At 32.8% G+C, this 16,470-nt stretch overlaps 1 protein-coding gene across 10 annotated transcripts in view; it reads right to left on the bottom strand.

Moving 5' to 3' along the window:
• Positions 1-16,470, bottom strand: part of kst (spectrin beta chain, non-erythrocytic 5 kst) — a 446,615-nt gene that overhangs the window by 97,636 nt on the left and 332,509 nt on the right. For all 10 annotated transcript variants that reach the window (XM_081759067.1, XM_081759061.1, XM_081759058.1 and 7 more), the window contains exons 10-17: positions 16,176-16,307; positions 15,691-15,912; positions 14,054-14,262; positions 12,045-12,222; positions 5,968-6,168; positions 4,945-5,157; positions 2,472-2,681; positions 985-1,210 (exon numbers count right to left, since the gene is read on the bottom strand). In XM_081759067.1, the coding sequence (XP_081615193.1) occupies positions 985-1,210; positions 2,472-2,681; positions 4,945-5,157; positions 5,968-6,168; positions 12,045-12,222; positions 14,054-14,262; positions 15,691-15,912; positions 16,176-16,307 (1,591 nt within the window). The remainder of the gene's footprint in view (positions 1-984; positions 1,211-2,471; positions 2,682-4,944; positions 5,158-5,967; positions 6,169-12,044; positions 12,223-14,053; positions 14,263-15,690; positions 15,913-16,175; positions 16,308-16,470) is intronic.

Genomic DNA, 16,470 nt, shown 5'->3' with positions numbered 1-16,470 from the left:
TTTTAATGAACCCCTCGTGTAAGTAAAAATAAAGAGTTTGCATCTCACACTCTGCCTGAAGTGAAATAAATAGTTTCTACACTGATCTATTTTTAACGAAAAAACTAGCGTTGACTAATTACGTCAAACCGAGACGCCAGTGATTTTCGTTTCTTTCTAGATTTGTTACGAAGAAACTCTAGTTAATATAGTTTTAAACACTCGGTCTGCACAAGCTCGAGTATCCATTTTCTGCTAGATTTCAATCAACAGAACACAACGAACACTAGATGAACGCACAAACGTAGCCAGAACTTCTCATACGAGTGTACACAACGGCAATTAAAGCAAAACTTTTCTTATTAGTATGGAACGTAATTAAAACCCACCCGCCTTCTCACTCTGTTCATTTTATTGAGTTTTAAGTGTATTAAAAATGAGATAAAATGTAATTTCAGTGAACTGAACGAAATGCAATGCATAATAAATGTACAAAATAAATAAATAAATAAATAGAACCAATTTTATTAGTGCACCCCGTAGCTACATCTATAACAGATGTCATCAACACACCACACGTGGCAACAGTACAAACTAGATACAGACAATCACTTACAGAAATACGGAGATAGTAACAGTAATATCTTTTACTCTGAGGGCCCCCTTTTCCCCTCTATTGCATCTTGGCTGTTGGGTGGTTGACTGATTGGAATTTGATGTCCTTTCTCAGTACCTAGGCCAAATAAGACGGAACCTACTGATAAGGATCCGAACCATTACCCGAGAATGCATTTCGGGATCACGTGTACAGGACGCATACGCGTTAGCAACTCGACTACGAATGAGAACCCTTGTCTGTTGGAACTAGATCATATATCGTAAGTAACTGGACATATTATACATATGGCAGTTGAATATTATTGTCCATAAAATCAGTTTAAGAGATATCATGAACGCTATTCTCACATGTTATGTTTCCGCTTACTTGCATTAACGTCTATTTACCTGCAGCTTTAGCTATCTTTGGTCTCTTGACTGGAACAACTTGCTTTACCATTTTCGTCTTCTTGACTCTTTGCTTGTCTTGCACTTTCACTTCTTTTCTTACTTGGACAGGAACAATTTTAGGTTCTATCTCCCTCACGTAGTTGGCAGGAACAAAACCATCCTGACCGTTGGCTTTTTTCACGTTCCACCAGTCATCGTTTGTTTTGTTCAACAAAAACATCACCTAGAAATAAGAAAAAATTGCATTATATATTGTTGAACTTATTGTCAATATCAAATATTAAAAAAGAATTGCAATTACTCGTATTTATTAAAAAACAAAAAAACAAAAAACGCATTGTTACACTTCAATATTAATATTACTGTAACCTACAAATATATATTGAATTTCACGTTGTTCAAAGCTCTCAAATGAATCCTATCCTATACTTTAAAAAAAAAAGTTTTAAATTATTCAGCTTTATTAAATATATATGTTGTTTTCCGAGAAACCAAGAATGCAAATCAAGAATTTACTTCCAAGAATTGTTAATGTGAATAACCATTACATTAAAATTATTATAATTCAAAAATCTACATTTGTTCAAAACTATAAAATTAAATAACCCACTCACTTCAAAATCTGAATATTCTTTTCTTATAGTATTTAGTGTGCAGGTTTATATATATACAGGTATTTTATGTAACCTAGAAACATTATGAAAGTAACGTTTAACGTAGGCTATCTATTTAATGTTTTCATGTTTGTAAATTCGGTTTTCTTCGGATGTTTTATCGTCGCAAAATTAAAGAAACAAATTTTCTAAAAGAAGAAATATAAAATGTCTATATTAATGAAAGGATGAAACAATCGATTTAAACTTATTTTTACACACTAAATCCTCTGTAGGTGTGAACTCAATAATACACCAAAAGTATAAAAAAATGCATGACTACTGTGATTGAACCCGAGATCTTCGGCGTACCGTGTCCAAAACAACCATACACTTTCTCCTCTTTCGGTGGGTGGTCTTTTACTTAGGCCACGTGGCTTGTACCACAACCCAGCTGTTGTGCTTGGACAATCCCGTGTCCATGTTGTCCAATCGCTAAGGGTTGTATTATCATTACATTAATGTAAGGAGGAAACAACCGAATTCACACCTACAGCGGATTTGGTGTGTAAAAATGTTTAAATCGACTGTTTCCTCCTTTTATTAATAGAATCATAATATGACAGTTAGTGGCGTTCTGAAAATAGACACTGGATTATCCCAGCGCAACAGCTAAGTTGTAGTACAAGGCATGTGATCTGAGTGGAAGAGCACCGAAAGAGTGAGAGAATGTATGGTTGTTCCGGGAACGGACTGGATAGCGCAGTGGTTTCACACATCGGCACAGTAAGCCGAAGATCATGAGTTTGAGTCCCGGTCCAGTCATGCACTTTTTCACTCTTGAAGTATTATAAGTGTCTGTTTATTGATTATAAATGTCACTATACTGACCTCCCCTTTAGCCATGAGCATGCCTTGACCTTGGAAAGGATACAAGGATTTGACTTGTGGAATCTGACGCTCTTCGACTACTGTACGATATTGAATCCTTTCAACAGGTTCTTCTTCCCAGACTTCTTGAGGCACCAGACGGACTTCATTTACCCACTCCCACTCTTCCTGTTGTTCCAGCTCTTGCATTATGTCAGGAGCAGCAGATAACTAAGGTAAGAAAATCTATTTATTATTGTTTGGAAAAAAAAACTTACATCATTTGATATTACAAACAAAATTTACTGACTTCTAATGTACTTACTCAGTATTTACACAAAACTGCTGTATACCAGAATATTTCTGTTGTTGGGTTTAACTTGAATATTCAAAAACTTTGGGATGTTTGGAATAACACAAGAAAGAAAAAGAAAATACTATTCTAAAACAAAATCTTTAATTTTATTTATTTATATCTTTGAGGATATTTAATAAATTTTGTTACGGATCTTGTAACGAAGTAATTGTACCTAAAATAACATTTTCGTACCTTTCAACACATGAAGCAAGACGACAATACAACATAGACGAATCTTTCTTTTCTTAAGGAACTTTAAACACGTTATAAAAAAATAATCTATGAATCTTAATCAAAAACAAATTAATAACGATTGATAAATTATTATTAGCGCTTGAGTATACTATCACTTTATTCTACAACTGACTGACTCTAACAACAAGAAAAGTCTCTACAACATTTCATGTGTGTACAATATAGTGTTTATAAGCATTACAAAATAGATGAGTACAATTGTCGTATTCCCTGGTATGTTTTACACACGGAAAAACACCATCAAAATTCAGGAGATGATTCCATTCATACAAAGTGGAATAAAACAATTCTAATCAACCATGGATGAAGAAACGTCTTTTCTGAGCTATAAGCTGTCGAAAAATTCTTCTCTGACACATCCTAGGTTGAAAACTATGGAACCTAATTCAAGTGGTTTAAGAAATTAAGATAAATTAGTACAATATTCATCTAATTATCTATATTTGTATAGCTATCATACTTTCACAAAGCATTTGGGAAGGAGGATTGAGTGTTAAAAATATTTCCAGCAATTACTAAACTTCCTCGAATATTCGTCGTAAGTATGGAACGGTTCGCGCCCATGGATGTTTCGACAGAACTGCTACTAGTTTTAGTATAGTTTATCATATCATTTCAGACAGGTCAGAGATGTGTCAAAGCTAAGGACATAAAAACTTAGTTTTCGAACGTTCGGCAGTTCATAGACCTAAAAGAAAGCATTTTCACACACTATTTACTCTCATTTGTAAGGGACCACATCCGAAAGTGTTGTGTTATTTTTCTGCACTTCAGTCCGTTCTCTTTTTCTCTCTCGGTTTACAATATATTATAAACTACTATAAATATCTTTGTATTAGGCTGCCGGAAGTCCGACTTTTAGTCAGACCATCAGGTTCTGAAAGAGCAAAATTGATGTCCTATGTAAGTAAGCCTGACGCGTTTCGTCGTCTTTTTGTGCTTTAAAAGTAATACCTGTTAAAAACAGGATCTTACCATGGATTAATTCTATGAAGAATAATGTTTAGTTTTGGAAATATTGTCTCAGAGGCGAAAGTCACTTACATTAGATTTAAGGGATGTTCTCCTACTACTTCAAAATCTACAAAATAATAGCCTCTTATTTTTTTCCATATTCAATTGCAATGATGAACTGACAATACTTTCAAAAATGAAAACTTATATGGACAGATACTAGAAATAGACTTAATGTTGATCCAAATTGTACAAATTACAGACAAAGTGATGATGATGATGATAACACTAAATCTGAAATATACGTGAGTGTTACAATATATAACTTTTTTTAAGTAACAAGGCTCTAATCGGAGTAGTTGAAAGTGACCAGAAATACCACTAAACCTCCTTTCTTTCTGAGAGTCAAATACATAAGGAAATACACACATTTTTTTATATTACTTTTGTTAAACTTTACAAAAAAAGAAAAAGAAAAAAAAAAGAAAGTTTTATTAGGATTACTTAAACTTATGTTAGAAATCTGACAATCCAACTCCGAATCAATATAATGCTTTATTTCTGTATTTGTAACCCTATATGGTGTTTTCCAAAAGTATTTTCTAGAAAAATGATAATCAGAAAATAATAAATTACCTGCCTGAAAATAAAAAGTTTCATGCAATACGGAAGAACCTAAACTATAAGCGATTTTGTTGAACAATTCATTTGACAGAGAAAGGAAAAACAAGGAGGGAAACAAAAATTAAAGAAGGGAAGTATCTGTGAAGCGTTTGGTTGGAAATCATAGTGGAATCTAATCACGTGATCACGTGATATATATTGGGCAAACATCCTTAAAATAAGTACAGCAGAACTACTTTGAAGTGCCTCACTACCATTATATCGTGATAGTAGATATATCAACAAGAATGGAAAGGTACAAACCTCTAGAGATGATATGCCGGCCTTAATAAGCTTTTCGGCTTGAACGTTAAGGCTCTGAATATCCCCTTTATAAGCATTGATCTCTCCCTGCAGGTCGCGATGTCGTTGTAGAAGAGCCTGAGCGCTTGGCTCATCTTCTCCGTAATCAGATGACGCCACGAGAGCCATCTTTTCATTTAACCACGACTCTGCTTCATTGGCATCAGTATAGAACTACAAAGCAAAAGATAGCAAAAAGTTCAATCTGCACCTGCGACACACAAAAAATTTAATAACGAAGAACTTTAATAGAACGAATAACAAGAACTTTAATAATAACTTTATGCCTTAAAAATACTACAAGTAAACAGTAACACTAGTATAGGTCTCGTCAAGCATTAGCTATTCGGATATTGAATTAAGTACGACTAATATAACAACTATATATCCATCTTCTCTCTATATAAAAAGTATATCATTAATTATCATAAGTACATTTTTTATTCGAATTGTGTGTGCGTAAGGAACTGAAACTTCGACAATTGGCCATGCCAGGTCAATAGTTATTTACAGAAGTCTCATTATTTTTATATTTACGTGTTTTGTAGTGTTGAATCAAAGCAATTAAAACAATTTGATTACTTAACGAATATCAGATAAACTGATAAGATTTATTAAGCAATAAAGTGAACAATACTTATTAAACAGTCCCATGTAATTTATTTGAAGTTCTTTAATGATTAAATCCGACTTTAATTCGTAATGATTGTGTGTAACTTTGTTCAGAATATCGTTAACAACTGACATAAATTTATAATGAACCTCACCAACAATATAATTAGTTACAAAACTTTAAACTAAAGATGATGGAAGCGTAGGTTTATTCACATAGAATATTACTGAGCTTTTCATTTACTAGTTTCAAATTTTGGCTGTTTCAAAAGAACCTACGATACACGATATTTCTTTCTCCATTATGTGTAACTTGTGGTTTTGATTCCTCAACTATAGTTAACAAACAATATATTAAACATACTATAATACCTGGTAAGCTTCTGCTGCATCTTCCAGCTGCTTTTTACGAAGAGCTGCCAATTCTTCTAACAGTTGCCAATTATGTTGGAGACTATCGATTCGAGCTTTGATTTCTGGGCTCATTGGATGTTTATCCCCAATCAACTGCCTACCTGCCTCGCATAGCTGCTCGGACTTTGGACGGCGTGCTTTCATTTCATCTTGAAGAACCTGTTCGTAACATTAATTTTCAGCTTAAACACAACTTTCAAGTCATACTAAATCTGTATCTTAAATATTTAAGTTATTTATATATCGATATATATCAGTTATTTATTCATTTTTCTCTCTACATAAATTAAATGTTGTTTTTCTTTAAATAAAATTTATATTGTGAAGACGTATTAAATTGAGATAACTGCTATACTTGACCATGAATAAAAGTTATCGATTCTGTTAAAAGCAAATAGAAGGAACAGAAAAATATAATTTAACTTCAATATGTTATATAACGCAAGAAATATAGACGAAGTTGAAAATAAAATTAATTGTTTTAGCACATGAATGTATTTTTGTATCTGTTACTGAAGTTGAAAACACAAATATCGAAATAGATAACTAGATGATGAAAAGCTAAACATTTTAAACTTCAAATTTTAATAATTTCTTTTAAATTTATCGCATTTACTTTGATAATAGACAGAGTATTGTTAAATTTATACAGATTATGGAACGAAACAAGAATTTAAGAGCCTCTTGAAGGACCTATCCCACTCCTTAACAGAAATTGTTTTTCCATGCATTATATGAAACCTGAATCTATCATCTTTGATTTAAATTTTCTTATTATGGGATATGCCAAACCTTATCTAGTTTGCTGTCTAAACTTTGTAGAATTATGCATTGTTGCCTCTCAGTTACTTTAACTGTTTCTCTCTCGCTCTTTCACAAAGTTGTAAATGTGGGATACGCCCTTCAATTCATAGAATCTGGTAATGTGCTTCCATTGATAACTTTATATGCATTTTATCCGCTTGGACTATGTCTCCATCAACTTCCTATATTATACCACAAATTACATTTGTGATGTAAGAAGACTGATTTTCAGTTTACATTACGCTGCCTTCATATTGTTCTTCTCTTTAGTTCTGATTAAGATTCCACCATAAATCTACTACCAAAAATGTCCACGATACGAATACTTACAAATATAATAAACTACCATAAAGCAGAAGCACCAAAAAAAAAAACACAACTGTTGAATGAACTGCTCAATGTAAGAGTAGTTATTGTAAAATTAAAATCTGAAAACTACCTGGTACTTGGTCTACCCAAAATTCCGAAAGAATCCACGTTACAGCCACCAATCATGCAAAAGAAAAAAAGACACATGCACCCTATTACAAATGCATTCCTCAATCACTAAACAATATAAGACTACGAAAAGGAACCCAAAATAATTCTGTCGCATTTCGAAACAAATGGTAATCCGACTGCGCAATGTCCGCGGATTATGAGAGATATATTCGAGTTTCATGATGTTACGGGTAAAGTGAGCAATATATGCTTGCATTGTCCTGAAGCAGAATAACACCTTTGTGATTCACAAGCACCAGCTCCACTGTTTTCAGTTTTCATGCACGCGTTTCAACTGCTGCAAGTATACAATTCCATTAGTTGGTTGGCCAGGTAACAGCAGTTCGCGATAAGATACTCCAGGTAAATCACATCTGGGCCCGCGTAGCGCAGTCGCTGACACTCTCGACTTTGGTGCGAGTGGTCCTGGGTTCGATTTACGGTAGGAAACTCGACTGGAAAGATGTAAAAGCATCTTCAGGCTAGCCATCCTGAGTGAGCTTTTCCTGGGTTTTCCTCATTCGCACCAGACAAATCCTGGGATGGTACCTAACAAAAGTCCAAGCTCGCTTACTTCCCTCTCCTCATTCACCAGGTAGTGTGATCACCGAAGGACCTCATCCCGTACGCGCGACGGGCTTAAAAGGCCACAGATGTTGAATGGCCAGATATATAATTCATAATTCCAGGTAGATTACGAAACGAAGAACTTGACGAACATTACTTCCGTTGATTCAGCAAAGTTGGTTGTTTTGGAGTGGTTCATGTGGTAGTTGAGTTGATTTTGAGTTTAACGTCCCTTTCAGCAGCGAGGCTATATGAGACGGGACCTACTGATTAATGTGGGATCCGAACCACATGAGCTCCCAACGGGAATCGAACCCGGGTCTCCCACGCCAAAGGTGCGTACGCTAACCGCTTTGCCACAAAGGAGCTCTTCACGTGATGGTAAACAATGACGATGCCATAAGCATCGTCGTAATCAAGCCACTTCTAATTGCACGTTAGCTTTCTGCCCAGAAACGAATCTATCTTCTGACAAGACAACAAAGAAACAGATATTTGTTCGTATCTTTTTCTGAGCTCAATCAATTTATCATCACACTTGTTTCCGTTTTCCAACTGGTGGAACGCTTTAGTAAAAGAATTTGAACTGCAATTTGCCAATGTTTCATGTGTCCACCTATTATTATTGTCTAAATAACAACCTTGAGTACCTCACAATTTCTATCGCTTGTACGTGTCTTGCCTGGACGAATTCCAATGTCCTTCTTAAATTTGTTAAACCACCGTTGTACTCTTCGATTGTTTATACTACACCCCCGCCGAATAATTTTATTAATTTTTATTCTCGTCTTACTAACTTTTGTATTCAGCTAAACTCGTAAAGCATACAAGTTCGCATGGTATTCGCAGTTCCCATGTTTGACATGCTCTCACTGATGTTCCCGTTTAAGGTGAGTGTAAAGCATGACTATGGAAAATAGGTGGCAGCGTGTTTCTCTTATCTTTCCAGTGGGTTCTAAAAGGAGCGACAATATTTAAAATAATTCACCTTCATAAACACTCTCTAGAACTGATGCTCTCTTAACAATGAAACAAGACAAAAAGTGTGCACGGATTATTCTCTGATTATCGATTCAACTTGATATTGGGCATGTTCAAATATTTCTCTCTTGAATTTGATTGAATTGTTGCGAATATCATCGCTGCTTGTACATCGAAAAGATAGGGGAAGTGTCCTGTCATCTGTTGGTGATTAGCAATTTTAAAGCTCACTTTAACTGCTACGATACAAGACGAAACACTCGCTAAAAATTACCTTTTTCATTTTTCTACCTCAAAACTAGAGGTGTACAGAGCGCCATCAGTAGACACCACGTGGAAATATGACAGAACTTTTTGGGATCTAATAATAGTTTTAGTCAAGCCATTTTAATATCAGCCACTACTACTATTTCTATATTCATGCAGTAAGTAAATAAATAGCACTACATTTACCAAACTACTTACTGTAAATAAATACCACTACATTTACCAAACTACTTACTGTAAATAAATACCACTACATTTACCAAACTACTTACTGTAAATAAATACCACTACATTTACCAAACTACTTACTGTAAATAAATACCACTACATTTACCAAACTAGTTACTAATAAAAAGCCACTAAATCTGTATTTTAAGGACACAAGACACAATCTTACAAGCCAAGACAACCTGCCTTCAAAGAAATTAAAAAATATAGAGTACATTTTGTATCATATCTTGGCAATGAACACGTCATTCCAACAATAACTTTATGTATGCCAAAACATCGCAAAAATTTTCGCACGTACAATGAAACAGATATAAAAATTCACTAAAGGCAATAATGGTTCATTTAACATATTACGCTAACTGATAAAGTAATATTGTACAAGCCAGACTACGTAAGTTACCTAGCTTTATTTCGATTTATAATAGAATAACATTAGAAGAATAAAAATGGTGAGAAATGCAGCTTGTTTTGATTTATAAACATGGATGTTTAATTTTGGAAGTTTAAAGTTATGAGATGAAGCAAGCTGAAGCTGTAGTGCTTCTATTTATTCCCAAAAAGAAAAGTCTGTTTCCACGTTTTTCCGTAAATTTCACGTTCAATTATCAATTCAGGATCAAAATGTGTACAAAGTTTCTTGGACAGTTCTAAACTCAGTACCAAAACTGAGAATGATTTATAATAGAATAACATACAGGATTAAAACACACACTGAGCCAAAAGAGTGATTTAGTTTCTCGGAGTGGTATTTGAATAAATAAAGTATGGAAAATTACATTACTTTGGTCCTTGATAAAACTTCACTACATTCAGGAAATACAGTGATTACCATATTGGTTGCCTTATAATTAAATGTTTCAAATCCTATTTTAAATATGGATATCTTGTCATATCTAGTACAAACATTAAAAGTAAGAAAAAAAACTTCGAATAATTTTAAAATAAGATCATCAAAAAAACTTGTAACAACACTTTATTTATAAACTAAAAGTACTATGCAAGCTGAGTATTAAAGACAGACTAATACGATAAGTCCGTTTAAGTTTATGCTAATAAACGTCTAAACGATGGGAGGATTTTTTAAAAACAGCTAATTGGCTTATCTTATTTGGTGAATTTATCAGTCGCAGAAGCGTTTGTTATTAAATTACATCGATAAACGGTAAGCATTTATTTTATCAATTGCACTAGAACGTTGTTATAAATCGTATTTTACTTCAAGTATTTTGTGTTTTGTGTATAACAGTAAATTAATTCTTCTCACAACCTTAAACAGGTAAGTTCACTAACCTACATTTTCTTAATAAATTAATGTAGAAAATAAGAGAATTTAATCACATTACTTTACAGTGTGTAACGATTTAGATTAAGAAAGGAGACCGACCAAAATCTGATAAATAAAACGTAGCATAGTTGCTTTGAATATCAATACCGAAGTCAGAGATTCTGACTTATATTCTTTTCAGTATCTTTGTCAGTCACAAAACAAAAATACCGCATCTGTCTTCAATAGGCAACGGCTGCATTACTTCTAAAATTCATTTGCTCGCTCATTAAGAAGAGTTATTAATCAAAATTTTACATACGCCTATCAAGAAAACTAATGTTTAGAATAATAATGTAAACATGACGTCTACTACGCAAAACAATTTAACCGTTAATCTAAGTTTCCAAACTCTGAATATTCTGTATACCAGAACCTTCGCTAATCATCTTCGGAATATAGAATCAAAATTTTTTATCTGTTTCTGAACGTCCAAATCCCTGCAACCAACATATGACTAGGATTATAACTTACTAAAATTAAGTTAAAAAAATTTTCCAATGTGAACTTAACCACTCTTCTATATTTAGATGTTATAAATGCTACTTGCAACTATGAAACAAACAATGATACTGTTAACTATGAAAACAAAAATGCTACTCATAACTATTAACCAAACATACAAAAACCAATATTTGTTAGTACAAAATAGGAACAATTTGGTTTTATTAAAGATACAAATTTATTTTAAAATAATGCCACGATTAACAGGTCACATACTACATTTACACCTAGAATAACGAACAAGCAGAAGACACAATTTATGACAAAAGCCGAAAATTAATAAAATAAATAAATAAACGTTAAAATGAGATTTTATATTTATTTGTGCTTAAGAGATTTAATTTTCCTTTGATTGGACTATTTTATAAGCAACAAGAACACCTTTTAGAAAACGAATTTTCTTATTTTAGTTTTGATTTTCTTCTTAATCAGGTGTTAATCAAACTCTATTAACGTAAACTTGATTAAGTTAATAGGCAGTAACGATAGAAAGATTAACTTTCAGGTCATTGCAAACTTTTTTTTTTTTTTTTAAATATATCAACTCTACCAATATTTCTATCAATCCCATTTGTAACTTTGTGTTATATTTCGATATCGTTCATTTTGTCCTACTTTTGTAATTACTCCAGTAAATTTCAGAATAAATTCACGATCTCAGATACATATGAAATAATTTCATAAAAGCACCTCTATTAACTACAGAAAACCAACATGCAAAATAATCACTATAAAATGCTTTCATATAGGCGACTACAGCCAAAAACAGCCAAATTAACAAGCAAAATAAAAATGCCATAATTTAAATTGTAATTCCCACAAAAGCGTTAGAACATGCACAGAAAGCCGTGTGACAACATGAAAACCAATGTCTCACTTTATGCTTCTGTTGAAGACTCAAAACTGCTCGTAAATCTTTGGCTGAAATTCCTGCTTTGCATATTCTTTGTTTCTCCACTACCCATCCTTCCTCCTCTTCATGGTCTTGGATAAACTGAAACAAATTCCTCGCATCTTCTAGACGAGCTCTTCGTGTTTTACTTTGTTGAATGAGACTGGCAAAAAGAAACGAATATTGTGTGTTAATCATTGAATATCGTTGTATAAGAAAGTTGCATAACTTAGAAACACTATACAATGAAATGGAATTTCTAGTTCGTCCCACAATTACGCACAGAGGTTAAGAGTCATTGTGATTATGACAATGAGTAATATGGTAGAATCAAGAAAGTGGGATGAAACGGGAGAACCTCGAGAGAATCTACGCACAGAGTGTTTGTTCAACACAAAGTTCACTGGGATCGAACGAAGGAAGGACCTCACGCACCAGAGGTAAGCGTTCTAACACTGAACCACCACGCCTGCGAAAAAGTTACTGGTAGATTAATACTACTATTGAGTTAATACTATAAGCACAGTTAGAAATTTTGAAGTAAAAACCTTCTAATCTCAAGGAAAACAAATACTACCTCTTACTTATAACAAGTCAGAATTCATACCAGATCATTGCCTTGAAAAAAGAAAGAAAAAAAAAAAAGTTATCTATATGACAGTCACTGCACACCAGAACTTGCTACTTTGCAGTTCTATATCGTAATGTAATTAAGAGAATGTAAGTAGTATCGAAACTCGGTACTAATATTGTAATTAGTCTCGAAGTACTTTTTAATAACACTGAAAGCAAAATATAATTGAAGAAGTAAATCTGATTGATTGCAATATATAGTGTTTTCAAAACTAGAAACAAATTGACGTTTGGAGAAGCACGTGGTATACTGTTGCCACTTCGTGCGCATCCAGATGAGTCATCAGCTGGAGCTGTCCTGTGAAACTTAGCGAAAAGGAAAATCTCTAAATATTGGTTTGTTTGGATGGACGAAAGGATATATTTGTGGTCCCAGTTTGTGCATGTTGGAAAGGGAAGAGGGTCTGTCTGTGTGTGTGTGTGTTTTAATCACTTCCACGCACAAAGAAACAAAAGACTAAAATAGCTTCTGAAAACACATGTTTACCAGCGGCAACATTGGAATGTTAAGATCTGTTACCAGGGAAACCCTCCACCCACTGTTGCTAAAAAGAGGTTTATGATTGGACCCTCGCTGAGTGACCGCAATAACTATGTGACGTAGATTCCCTTCTTCAAAACAAATCTGCACGTGTTTTTGACCTGTCAACTTGTTTCTAGTTTTGAAAGCACTTAAGTACTATTTTGGCTTTAGTTTTATTAGATTTCATATATTTTCCAACACTATCAGAGCTTTAAAAATATATATTAAGTACCAATTTCATTCAAGAATTCTCAAAATAGTTTCAAATTCATTAATCTGTGCTTTGATAACTAGCATGAAAACTAATCGAAATTTCTAACTGAACATTTGTCAATAAACACCAACAGGGAAATACGAAGTTATGGATACTTCCATTGGCAAATTGAACTTAAAGAAAATCAATAAAAAATAAATATATATAACAACTGTTAGCCATTTCTGGACAAGTATTTGAATTTTTAATGCTAAGGTTGCACTGAAGTGAATAGGATTTAACATGTACGATATACATTCGCTTGCAACCAAAGCTGTTTCAAGTTAAATACTAAATGCAATACCTTAGGATTTCTCAATGCAGCAAGTTTCACTAGGAAATTCAATTTTTAACTGTGATATGCATATAATACTGCTGGCATTATGCACACGTTTTGTTTGAATAATAGGTCTTCTTTAAATTACTATTATAATTAATTCTCAGTGAGTTTTATTTCAGTAATGATTATAAATATGCAGTAAGTCAAATGATAAAATTAACACAAACTGTAGTTGAGTTCTAATTTCGTACTGTTACAACATACGTATAAGTGTTCTCAAAATATTCGTAGCAACTATAACGTACTTGTCATATGCCGAGTTTAATTTCTCCAACCGTGTTTGAAGAAGAGTTGCTTCCCTATTGCCACTGTTGATGAACTGTTGTCCCTGACGTCCTAACCGTCGTACTGTTTCACCCATAGCTGTCACTTGTAACTCCATTAGACTGTGTTTTTGTAACAGATCCTCAACAGCCAAAAGATGAGGACCAACATCCTCCGACAAGAAGTTCACCTGAAATTAAGGTTAAACTTGAATATATTTCTTACTGTAATTATAGTCTTAGTAATTAAATATTATATCGTAATTTTTTTTTAGCACAAGTCAAACTGATTTTCCCAAAAGATCAAGCCACCTTCTTTACTACAAACTGATCTTATTTATGTAATTATATCCCCATTAACTTTTTTCATTTATAAAAATACAGTATTTAGAGCTAATGTCCCATCTTGGTATTTATTTTCTTCATGTATCAATCGAATTCCAGATGTATCCGACACAAGAGTATTTTGCATTGGAAACGTTAAAAAAAAAAGCAAAGCAGTAAGAAATATTTATATTATTCCTCAATTAACTTCAGGGATCTCTATCGGAACCTTAATAAATAAATAAATAAACAATAGTTCAGGTGGCCAAACATGAAATTCGAATCTGAAAACTTAATTATTCGTTCATAGCATTAATACGTTATTTTTATACCAAGCTAACGATTTTATTTCCTCAAATATTAATTCAAACTCCTATTCAAAACTCACTCAATTGAACATATACTAATCGAGCTCCACATTTCACTCTACATGAAATTCTAATGCTAAACTATAAACACCTTTATATATATATATATATATATATATATATATATATATATATATATATATATATATATATATATAAAAATCTGGCAATGAAATAGACTAAATAAAGGCAGTATTTTTAAAGGAACACAACCGCATGATTTAATGGATGAAGGTGTTACGTAGCATTTTGAAAAATTCCCGTCTAATATGGCTGCTCATATTATATAAGCCTCTATACCATATTTCACTTTATCTACTAGGAAGAGAGAGAAAAAAAAGAAACTACCCACTTATAGAATTTTCAACAAAGTAATTCACTTTGAATTCAGTTTATATTGAACATAGGTAATTCTTTATCCACCAAAAGTTTTTAATGCTGCTATTTGATTTTATATACATAATCTAGGAGGAAATTCATGTAGAACACAGTGATTTTATCACTGCAAGAAATAATCTTTGTTAAATATTTTTTTTTTTTTAATTACAAATTTGTTACTACTGTTTTCACACGAAAAAAATCTTAAATTTAAAATTACACCATACTCTTATTCTATTTCTTCGAGATTAACGAAACACTGAGCATACACGTAAGTATGTCTAAAATATTAATAAAATAAAGAGATATTGTATCATACCCATAACTCCAAAATAGCAGTCATTAATTTTTGTGCTAGCACTCGTTCTTTAAATTATATATAATTTTCAAAAACTGACGGACCTCTCCCGTCGTATGTACTAAGGAAGTTCTCTTGAATGTTTACTTCTTATAGCTTTATTTTCAAATTAATTTGTGGATCAATGCACGTGCTTACAAATTTCGTTTACTACATAAATCTTTTCGTCATATACAACAGATTCTGCTTACCTCTAATTCATGAATAGTTCCCATCAGTGTATCAATTTCTCTTAACATTCCCATTAGATTACAGAACGTCGTGAGGTTGATTTTATGCTTTTCCAGGAGTTCCAACAATTCCTGCCACCTCTGCAAAACTTCTTGCTCACGCTTCTTGACTCGATCCTTGCCATGATAATTTTCTTGAACTAATTCTTCAGCCATGTTTGTCAAATCATGGAAACGTTCTTCCTACAAATATACAATTAACTATTATTATTATGCAATGGTAATAATACAGTTATAAATATATATTATGTTTAACAGTATGTCATTGTTAGATTTCTTTAAAATCAAATCTTTAGTTATATAAAAAAGCTTTTCAGACTCATTATACAAGTATATGTTATTACAGTTACATTTGAACAAGTATCAAATTTTACATGCGAATCTTGACACTAAATAACGATATGGGTTTTCGATCTACAGGCTTACGAACACACCATTATACTTACTCTAGCTAATATGTCGGCACTAATAGCTTCATGTTTTTTAACTGTTGCATCGACCTGGGCTATATTGCTGCCATATCTGGGATCTGACAAAACTTGTATCATTTCTTTCAAGTATCCTTCTCGGAGAACGCTCTAAAAGATAAATAAATAAATAAATAAGCATGACAGAAATAAATTAGTAAGTATGATATTATTTTGCTCTACAAGCAAAATGTGGACAAAAGTACGAGTACAAACTCACAGCACTGACATTCCTAATGCGTTTTATTAAGAATTATATAAATTCCCTTCTAAA

This window comes from Thermobia domestica, chromosome 5 (assembly GCF_964235325.1).
Source record: "Thermobia domestica chromosome 5, izTheDome1.hap1.1, whole genome shotgun sequence".
NCBI classification, from domain to species: Eukaryota; Metazoa; Arthropoda; class Insecta; order Zygentoma; family Lepismatidae; genus Thermobia; species Thermobia domestica.
This window is presented reverse-complemented; position numbering and strand designations above follow the sequence as displayed.